Here is an 11,085-nt window from a genome sequence, read left to right as displayed (position 1 = left end):
TGTTACGCAATAATGTGACACAAAGTATAGTTGCCTTTCAAAAACAAGTGTGAAGTAAGTTCTTGAGAGATCTATGTAAAAAATCAGTGCTCTACAGAACCTGTAAGGAATGAAGTGTCTGTGCTCGTCAGAAATATTAAGCTTGCTGCAATTGACGCTGGTGCTCTTGTAACCATACCCTCGGAAAAACAGCAAAAATTTTTCGAAAGTCAATATTATATATTGAAAACTTTGCTTTTATTGTGGGTGTACTGATGTATGTTAGTTTAAACCATTAACCTTTCCTATTTGTGCGTTTGCACAGCCTAACATTCATGTTGTTACTGGCTGACATCACGTTTCCTACGGCTCTGAATATCTGCTGCCATTGGTTGGCGAGATCATGTGACACGAGCTAGGCTTGGTCGACAAAACCACGTCACAATCTTTGTTTCAGTGCTTTGGATTCTACCATGATGTAATTGGTGGGAATTCGTGTTCATACTTTTGTGATACGAAATTATCTAGTGCATATGTTTCCACACATCAAAGAATTTTCAATAATTCTTCGATTTTTGCTAGGTTGAGATTCCTACACTGCCAGGAAGATCTATACAGGTTTATAAATCCATAACCATTCAAGGGATTATAAGATTTACAGCTCCTAGGGAAATGATACCATCTTTTAACATGGAAAAATGTGCTTCCAACCAGTAAAAAGTTTTCACCCTAGAAAGGGCGTTTCTAATTGCGAAATAGGGGAATATTTTTGTCTTGTCCAGGTATACACCGTCGTTATGGTTTCAGCCATCCATATGAAATGAAGTGGCTATTGAGAAGAAACGCCATGCACTGGTGGTACAGTTGTTTTATCAGAACAGTAGCACTACGTTGCAGGAATATCATTGAAAGAAATGGCTGTGACTGTGTGAATAAATGTGTTGAAGAATATGATCAAGAAATTTGAAGAAATACGTGAATTGAGTGCTGCAGCAGATTCCAATATCATTTGGTGAAGTTGCTTTTAGCTACAGCCGACCATGCAGCAGATGCCTCTAGAGTTGTCACAGGATACCCCCCCCCCCTCCTCTCTCTCTCTCTCCTCTCTCTCTCTCTCTCTCTCTCTCTCTCTCCTCTCTCTCTCTCTCTCTCTCCTCTCTCTCTCTCTCTCTCTCTCTCTCCCTCCCCCTCCCTCCCTCTCGCCCCTCTCCCCCCCTCACCCCCTCTCCCCCCCTCTCTCCCCCCTCTCTCGCCCCCTCTCCCCCTCTCTCGCCCCCTCTCCCCCTCTCTCGCCCCCTCTCCCCCCCTCTCTCGCCCCCTCTCCCCCCCTCTCTCGCCCCCTCTCCCCCTCTCTCGCCCCCCCTCTCCCCCCCTCTCTCGCCCCCTCTCCCCCCTCTCTCGCCCCCTCTCCCCCTCCTCTCTCGCCCCCTCTCCCCCCTCTCTCGCCCCCTCTCACCCCTCTCTCGCCCCCTCTCCCCCTCTCTCGCCCCCTCTCCCCCCTCTCTCGCCCCCCTCCCCACTCTCTCGCCCCTCTCTCCCCACTCTCTCGCCCCTCTCTCGCCCCTCTCTCGCCCCTCTCTCCCCCCTCTCTCCCCCCTCTCTCGCCCCCTCTCTCCCCCCCTCTCTCGCCCCCTCTCTCCCCCCCTCCTCTCCCCCCTCTCTCGCCCCCTCTCTCCCCCCTCTCCTCCCCCCCTCTCTCCCCCTCTCTCCCCCCTCTCTCGCCCCTCTCTCGCCCCTCTCTCGCCCCTCTCTCGCCCCTCTCTCGCCCCTCTTCTCGCCCCTCTCTCGCCCCTCTCTCGCCCTCTCTCGCCCCTCTCTCGCCCCTCTCTCGCCCCTCTCTCGCCCCTCTCTCCCCCCTCTCTCCCCCCTCTCTCGCCCCTCTCTCGCCCCTCTCTCGCCCCTCTCTCGCCCCTCTCTCGCCCCTCTCTCGCCCCTCCTCTCGCCCCTCTCTCGCCCCTCTCTCGCCCCTCTCTCGCCCCTCTCTCGCCCCTCTCTCGCCCCTCCTCGCCCCTCTCTCGCCCCTCTCTCGCCCCTCTCTCGCCCCTCCTCTCGCCCCTCTCTCGCCCCTCTCTCGCCCCTCTCTCGCCCCTCTCCTCGCCCCTCTCTCGCCCCTCTCTCGCCCCTCTCTCGCCCTCTCTCGCCCCTCTCTCGCCCCTCTCTCGCCCTCTCTCGCCCCTCTCTCGCCCCTCTCTCGCCCCTCTCTCGCCCCTCTCTCGCCCCTCTCTCGCCCCTCTCTCGCCCCTCTCTCGCCCCTCTCTCGCCCCTCTCTCGCCCCTCTCTCGCCCTCTCTCGCCCCTCTCTCGCCCCTCTCTCGCCCCTCTCTCGCCCCTCTCTCGCCCTCTCTCGCCCCTCTCGCCCCCTCGCCCCTCTCCCCCCCTCTCTCGCCCCTCTCTCCCCCCTCTCCCCCTCTCCCCTCTCTCCCTCTCTCCCCTTCCCTCTCTCCCTCTCTCCCCCTTCCCTCTCCCTCTCTTTCTCCCCCTCTCCAACCCCCTCCCTCCTCTCTCTCCCCCCTCCCCCCCTCTCTCTCCCTCCCCCCCCCTCTCTCTCTCTCTCTCTCTCTCTCTCTCTCTCTCTCTCTCTCTCTCTCTCTCTCTCTCTCCCCCTCTCCCCTCTCCCCCACGCTCTCTCTCCTCTCTCTCTCTCTCTCTCTCTCTCTCTCTCTCTCTCTCTCTCTCTCCCTCTCCCTCTCCCTCCGCCTCTCTCTCTCCCCTCTCCCCCTCTCCCCCTCCCCCACTTCTGCTTCTGCCTCTGACTGTCTACCACTGCCCCACCACCTGGTCAACAGTTCAAAAGATTTTGTGGCACATTTTACACTAGTATCTCACTGTGCTGCTAAAGAAGCCCCAAGATAGGCTTCAAGTGACTTTGACCTTCATTTTTGGCATGCGGGGAAATGAGTAACTTTTGGATGGACAAAGCATATTTTGCTTTGCATGGGGCTGTGAATGCACAGAACTGTCACATATGGGTTTGTCCTCCCAAATATTGTGCCAGAACATCCACTGCACTCAGCTTATGTGAATGTGGTGTGGTTTCACAAGCCCCCTACATTCTGTCAGCGTTTCTTGGAGACAATGACACATAATGGACCCCTTCGGTGTACAGTGACATCTGAACTTGATAAGGACCTTGTTATGCAATGTGATTCCTGCATTTCAGTGTCTTCACCATTATTTTGATGTGAGATACACTAGATATGCTGTAGGCAACTGTTAATCATGTCATGTCATGGATACATCATTTTGCAGAGTCGGTAGACCATTTTGAACACGTAATACCTGATAATATCCTCATAAACGCACCCAGAACCACCATTATCATTGCTCTGGTCGTTTTTCCTATTTCCCTGCACTGGTAACTCATTCTGGATGCTTATAGCAACATATTTTCACCTGGTAGTAGAAAGTGAAAAATTACTTTTCAGCATACTCCGTGAGGACACCAGTTAATGAACTTGCTACAATGTTTTTGCATCCTGCAAAGTATAGAGCCCATATTGCAGCACCCCGAACACTGTCAGGTTTAATTACAACCACTTAGAATGCCTCGGATCAACTTCTTCTTATGAAGGCAGTGTGGTTGTGTGTGATGTCCTTAGGTTACTTGGATTTAAGTAGTTCTAAGTCCAGGGGACTGATTACCTCAGATGTTAAGTCCCATAGTGCTTAGAGCCATTTGAACCATTTTAATAATTACACATAAAATCTGCAGTGGCTCAAATTGATCATTATTGAGTTTCGTCTGGTTATTTTCGTTTTAAACCACGTTTACTTCATCATTTCTTTCCTTCTGGTGAATATTGTAATTTTAAATTAGTTACTGAATATGTAATTTCTTATACACTTTTATGACTCGTGGCCTATAGTACTTGATTTATGGACACTCAAATATTGTTTCTTTGTTGTTTGTATATCATTATTTAACATTCTTGTCCTTACTCTTCAGATTGACTCAGAGTACTGGTGGGAGCTGTGGCATATTATGTGAGGAAACTTATCACCATGGGCTAGTCCAGGATAAGTTGAAGATGTCAACACACGAGTTGGGTCCCAATACAGAAGATGTGATTATCGATAAGGAGTGGTCAGTTGCTACCCAATATGACTGTAGTACAAGGGAAAAGGAATTTCATGTATATAGCTGTAATTTCTGCCGACAAAGCTTTCCTTCCAAATACAGACTCATAATGCATGTGTTTGTGCACATTGATGGTATGCAACCACCTTTGTATGTTTGTAAGTGGTGTGGTGAGGTATTTCACAGTAATGTTCGTTTGAAAAACCATTTGAGAATGAGTGAGAATTCTGTCTTACCTGCTGGCAACCATGAAAAATATGGCTCTAGTGATCATCATCAAAGCAGTATCTTCTTGGATAGTGAGCCAGAAGTTTCTGTTACAGAACACAATGAGCAGTCTTCATGTAAGGAAACTTCGAAAGCTTCAAAGAAGTCCTCTAATGACAGGCGATACACACATATGAGAAATGAGATGGAGAAATCAAATGATTATGGAGCTGCTTCTACAGCTGTTAATGTCACTGCCCAGGCTGATCTACTTACTGCAAACAGAACCCACAAATGTGATATTTGTCGCAAATTGTTTGCTAGGTCAAGTGATCTCAAGAGGCATGCACTGATACACACCGGGAAAAGACCTCACAAATGTGATATTTGTGGCAAATCGTTTGCCCAGTCATGTCATCTTAAGACTCACATATTGATTCACACTGGAGAGAAACCTCACAAATGTGAAATCTGTGGGAAATCTTTTACTATGTTAGGTGATCTCAAGAAACACACATTAATTCACACTGGGAAGAAACCTCACAAATGCCAGATTTGTGGGAAATGTTTTACTATGTTAGGCGATCTAAAGAAACACACATTCTTCCACACTGGAGAGAAACCTCACAAATGTGAGGTTTGTGGGAAATCTTTTGCTATGTCAGGTGATCTCAAGAAACACACATTAATTCACACTGGAAAGAAAGCGCACAAATGTGACATCTGTGGGAAATCTTTTGCTATGTCGGGCAGTCTCAAGGCACACAGTTTCATTCACACTGGACAGAAACCTAACAAATGTGTTATTTGTGGGAAATCTTTTGCTATGTCAGGCACTCTCAATAGGCATGTATTAATTCACACTGGAAGAAACCCTCATAAATGTGTAATCTGTGACAGAAGCTTCACTCAGTTGAGTACTCTCAAGACACATGCATTACTCCACTTCAGAAAGAAACTACAAGTAGGTGTTAGTTTAAGCAAATAGGTATCCCTGGTTGGTGCTCTCAAGGCCTGTAAAATAATGGATGTAGCAGGGAGACAATAAGTTGTAATGGCTGTGAAATAACAGTAGAATGGGGTAGAATTGTGAAAAAATGTGTAATTATGTATACTTTAGAGTGGTAGCAGATAAAATGACAATATAAAAATCCATATCTGCAGTTTGAAATCTCAAGAAATAGTATTGCTAAATGTGCCTCAAACGTGAATCAAATATGTTTCTGTTATTAACACTATTTTTTCCTACCGATCTTGAGACAAGAGGGTTCTGAATTGTGATAAATCCTTACTTTTGTCAGTAATCATAAGTAGCATGCAATATTTAGTATAAGGCCAAGGAAATGTCATGACTTTCTGATTATTACCCCTAACATAGTCATCATGTATTACTTGTAACTCTGCATTTTAGGAACAATGTCAGCAATTGGGTACCCATATATTCATGGCAGTTCCTTCACTCAGGCTAATAAACTCAACACTGGAGAAACATGATTATGGCAATTATTTTACTCAGGTATGTTTTCTCAAGAGATTTGCCCTGTGTGTCATTAAGTGTGTACATTTGTTTTGTTAGTACTAATCCTGCATTAGTAAATGTAACAACAAATATAACAACCTGCTCAATAGCATGATTGTCCATGTTTGGAACACAATGCGTAGACAGTTCTACATGATAGGGACTTGACAAGTTGTTTACATGTTTCTGGAAGTATGTTGCACCAGATGTTTTATTAAATATTGTTTCCTGTACTTAATTGGTACTGATTGTTAAATCCTACCTCATTGGTTTGGTCCTTAACTAAGTGGAACGTAATGCTCTCCCATTTTGCAAAATAAGAAAAATGACAAAATTCAATGTAAACAAACTAATACATATTAGCATCCAATCTCCTAATGCTTAGTCGTAAATGAGAGTCGTGACTGAATTGTGCCAGTGTCCAAAATCTACTTAAGTATAAAATTACACAACAGCTGCTGCTCATGCACCACTGGTTTCGGTGATCTCAATAATTCACAATATCCTTGATTACATATGAGAGAAATTTGTTAACATTGAGTATAGATTTAAGTGTCAGGAAGTCATTTGTGAAAGTATTTTTATGGAGTGTAGCCATGCATGGGAGTGAAACATGGACGATAAATAGATTGGACAAGAAGAGAATAGAAGCTTTCGAAATGTGGTGCTACAGAAGAATGCTGAAGATTAGATGGGCAGCTCACATAACTAATGAGGAGGTATTGAATAGGATTGGGGAGAAGTTAGTGGCACAACTTGACTAGAAGAAGGGATTGGTTGGTAGAATATGTTCTGAGGCATCAAGGGATCACCAATGTAGTATTGGAGGGCAGTGTGGAGGGTAAGAATCGTAGAGGGAGACCAAGAGATGAATACACTAAGCAGATTCGATTCAAAAGGATGTAGGTTGCAGTAGGTACTGGGAGATGACGCTTGCACAGGATAGAGTAGCATGGAGAGCTGCATCAAACCAGTCTCAGGACGGAAGACAACAACAACATAACCAATCTGAGGACAACTACAGTGACTGGGAGATGATGACACCAAGGCAACCACTCAATGTAGGTAATCCAGCTTACTCCACTCAGTGATGTGTGCAGTGTCGTGGTCAATGGTAACTTGCAATTTTCCGAAGCTAGTATTCATCAATGGTTTGCTGAAGGCGAGTCTTTGATTTTTTTGGTAGTGTAAGCAGTCTTTCAGTTGGGTGCCAGCACAAAAGGTGTTTCAGGGAAATTAACAGAAAAGTTCAAAGCTGTTGTGTGTGTAAGTTAAATGAACAGATAACCTAATGGTGGGTGTGATACATTATAATAAGAAAGTTGAATAAAAGCTACTGTTAGAGAAACTAAAAAGTCTGAAGTGTAATTGTATGGCCAGAGCAGAGAACTGCTACTATAGTTGGCTGTGCTACCAAATACGGTAATTTGTTTGCAGTGGCCAAAATAAAGGTTTGTGCATTGCAACAACAGTGCAAGAGCAAGGGAATTCTTTGGTTTCCTCTAAAATTAATGCAATTTCACAATTTGTGACAGTAGTGAGGGTAATAAAGTAGGATGCTTGTAATAATTAGTGTGAATGCACAGTTGAAATTCGAACTACATGACAGTCTGATGTACAACCCTAGCAAACAATCAGGATATCCGTTGCCAAACATTGCATTCATAAGAAGCTACACAGGTGACAGGGAAAGAGAAGGCGATAACACTCAGATTTGCAAATGGTGCAGATTATTGACAGAGATAGCTGCACAGTTAACACATCTATCGATCTTGACAGTTTTACAATACCACCAGTGCAATAATACAGCAAGGTTGATTCCTACATGGAGTTGGTCTTTTGCTTGTGTACTGATGCATGAAATGAATTACTAGTTATGGTTTGCTGGAAGGTTTCAGCTGGCACTAAGTTAGGGCTGAGTCTCTGTTGCAGTTTTGGCTGAATGGTAGGACCAAGGTGTTAACATGCAACTGTTACGTGGCTGCTGTACAACAAAATCTGTGAAGCTTTGGTTACTTCCAAAGTAGCAGTCAGTTTGCACAGTTCCCTGTGTATAGTTATTAAGTCACGCTGGATTGCGTTTTTAAGTCCCTAATATTTCCGTATTGGCACAGTGACTATATTAAGGATTTGTCAGTTGGTAGCCAATAGGTTATCCTCAGTGTGAGTGAGCTGCACATACTAGGATTTCATTATACTGTGTAACAGTGAATGAAGCTTGCTGGGGAGCTTTATCACAGCTATCAGCATCAGTATGATTAGGGGTACAAAGTTTTTCAGCACAGCTGCACTTCCATTAAACCAAAGTTGCTGCCTAACATGGTGGAGAACTGTGGCTAGTTGTCCACTGGATGAACAATGTCTGTAATGCAGTGAAGGAAAATGAAATCAGTGTGAAAAGACAAAGATGGTAGTTCATATTGTCTGGTCATTTCTGCTTGAATGCAGGTAAGTAAATGAATTTAGAGGCAAAACATTTAAAGTATTTCTCAGTGATGCAGTACTGGCAAGTAGTACATCAGCTTTGTGGGTGTATAAAGCACAGGGTTGTGTCCAACTGTATAGCTATTTATAGTGTACCACATGTGAATGCATAACGTGGTATGTATTAGTGCAAATGAAAGGGTCACAAAAGTAACCTGTATCAGTAATGTATGCCTATCCAGATACATGGCTCTTTTGGTTAGTGACAGATTGGGAAGCACAGAGCAGCTGAACAGATTGCATGAAGCATTCTAAATCGTTCCATCAACGGAATGGAGGTCATCAGATGAGTTGGCATTCACGTCATCAAAATAGCAGAGCCTAAGTGGCAGGTAAAACACATCACTGGAGGGACAAATGCACAAAATTGTTGGTTAGTGAGTGTTTAATTAGAGTATGAATGTAACTGATAACATTGGTGGTGGCCTTATTGGGAAAAATACTTCATTATTCATATTTATCTTGAAGGAGTGAACAGGCCTGAAATTTGGTGTGGTGCCAGGTGCATCAGCCAGGAACTGCTTGATAAATGTGATTCAGTACTACTGAATGCCACATTTTATTCAATGGAGGATGTAGATAACGTCTGATGTCCCCTTTTGCACAATGGCGACGAGTAATGTAGGACAATTGTTCATAAGCATCAAATGGAAGCTCCAGTATTATTATAAAAGGGTACTAAACGGATAGATACCCAAGAGCAGATCAGTGTTCAAACTGGAAACAATATGGAACATTACTGTACACATAGTATTCAAAGCCGTGTCAGTGGTAGGTGAAACATTGAGTCAAAATAACATGGTAGTGTAGGAATTAGAGATAGTTACCCACTCTCTTTAAGTGTCTAAGAGGGAATGTTGTGTTTCATAGGTGTTTGTGTTGTGTGTGAGTGGAGCCACTACTACCGTAATTGAGGTGTTGTAGTTCTCAGTGTGCAAGTGGGGCACGTATGTTTTTATTTGACAGCAAGATGACAGATGGTAAAATGGACCATAGTACAAAGAAGAATCAGAAGTAAGTGCTATGACCAGAACAGGGTCTCTATGATCACTAATCGCACCGTGTTAGGATGACGCCTCTGGAGGAACCAGAAGGCCAAGCAACATCTTCCTGCCTCATTTGCGTGGGATAGATTTTGAAAGACACTAATTGCCTATCTAGCGAGTCCCATTGGTTCCTTTCACGAGCAAATTGTTGAGCACTTAATGATGTGGAATAAACAGGAGCCTGTACATCGAAAAGGCATATCACATTTCTCACAGTATATCATTGTTTAATGGTCTTACACCCTCATGTTAAAAGGAAGTGGTTGGAAAAAAAAGATGGTGTAAAGGATAGCAGTACTATTATCTTTCAGATTAGGATGCACGCTGGAAGCAGTTTGCAACTTGCTGGAATCACCTTTGTAGGTGTTGCAGTTGAAACAACCATATTAATATCTTAAAAGAATGATCAAAGTTTCAGATAGTTTGCTTATGCAATGGTAAGTCCAAAATTAACAGTGAAATGCATGAATGGAGTGGTGATATGCCCATTGCAAAGACATATGAGCCAAGATGATGTGAATAAATCATAGGTAGGGTTAGTGGGGGCCAAGATGAAGTGCTTAACGATATTATTGTCATTGCTCAAACACTTACTCTTTGACAACTGATGTGCCAAATCATTGGAATAACATTAGTCCTTCTGGTGACAAACAGACCCGAACTATTTGAAACAGTTAACGCAGAACAGGGAACCAGCGATCATAAAGCGGTTACGGCATCGATGATTTCAGCCGTAAATAGAAATATTAAAAAAGGTAGGACGATTTCTGTGTTTAGCAAAAGTACAAAAAGCAGATTACAGGTTACCTGACGGCTCAACACAAAAGTTTTGTCCCAAGTACAGATAATCTTGAGGATCAGTGGACAAAGTTCAAAACCATCGTAGAATATGCATTAGATGAGTATGTGCCAAGCAAGATCGTAAGAGATGGAAAAGAGCCACCGTAGTACAACAACCAAGTTAGAAAACTGCTACGGAAGCAAAGGGAACTTCACAGCAAACATAAACACAGCCAAAGCCTTGCAGACAAACAAAACTTACACAAAGCGAAATGTAGTGTGAGGAGGGCGATGCGAGAGGCATTCAATTCGAAAGTGAAGTTCTATGTACTAACTTGGCAGAAAATCCTAAGAAATTTTGGTCTTACGTCAAAGCGGTAGGTGGAACAAAACAAAATGTCCAGACACTCTGTGACCAAAATGGTACTGAAACAGAGGAAGACAGACTAAAGGCCGATATACTAAATGTCTTTTTCCAAAGCTGTTTCACAGAGGAAGACCAGTACCCTCTCTTGATTGTCGCACAGATGACAAAATGGTAGATATCGAAATAGACGACAGAGGGACAGAGAAACAATTAAAATCGCCCAAAAGAGGAAAGGCCGCTGGACCTGATGGGATACCAGTTCGATTTTATACAGAGTACACAAAGGAACTTGCCCCCTTCTTGCTGCGGTGTACCGTAGGTCTCTAGAAAAGCGTAGCGTTCCAAAGGATTGGAAAAGGGCACAGGTCATCCCCGTTTTCAAGAAGGCACGTCGAACAGATGTGCAGAACTATAGACATATATCTCTAACGTCGATCAGTTGTAGAATTTTGGAACACGTATTATGTTCGAGTATAATGACTTTCCTGGAGACTAGAAATCTACTCTGTAGGAATCGCCATGGGTTTCGAAAAAGACGATCGTGTGAAACGCAGCTCGCGCTATTCGTCCACGAGACACAGAGGGCGATAGACACGGGCTCACAGGTAGATGCAGTGATTCATGAC

At 44.2% G+C, this 11,085-nt stretch overlaps 1 protein-coding gene across 1 annotated transcript; it reads left to right on the top strand.

Annotated features, from left to right (window-relative positions):
- Positions 1-3,544: 3,544 nt before the first annotated feature.
- On the top strand, positions 3,545-6,015 carry LOC124553745 (zinc finger protein 708-like). Its single transcript, XM_047127680.1, has one exon. The coding sequence runs from the start codon at positions 4,007-4,009 to the stop codon at positions 5,249-5,251; it is 1,245 nt and encodes a 414-aa protein (XP_046983636.1). The 5' UTR covers positions 3,545-4,006; the 3' UTR covers positions 5,252-6,015.
- The last annotated feature ends 5,070 nt before the right edge of the window (positions 6,016-11,085 follow it).

This window comes from Schistocerca americana, chromosome 11 (genome assembly GCF_021461395.2).
Source record: "Schistocerca americana isolate TAMUIC-IGC-003095 chromosome 11, iqSchAmer2.1, whole genome shotgun sequence".
In the NCBI taxonomy this organism is placed as follows: Eukaryota; Metazoa; Arthropoda; class Insecta; order Orthoptera; family Acrididae; genus Schistocerca; species Schistocerca americana.
The sequence above is the reverse complement of the archived record's forward strand: the minus strand, read 5'-3'. Positions and strand labels throughout refer to the sequence as shown.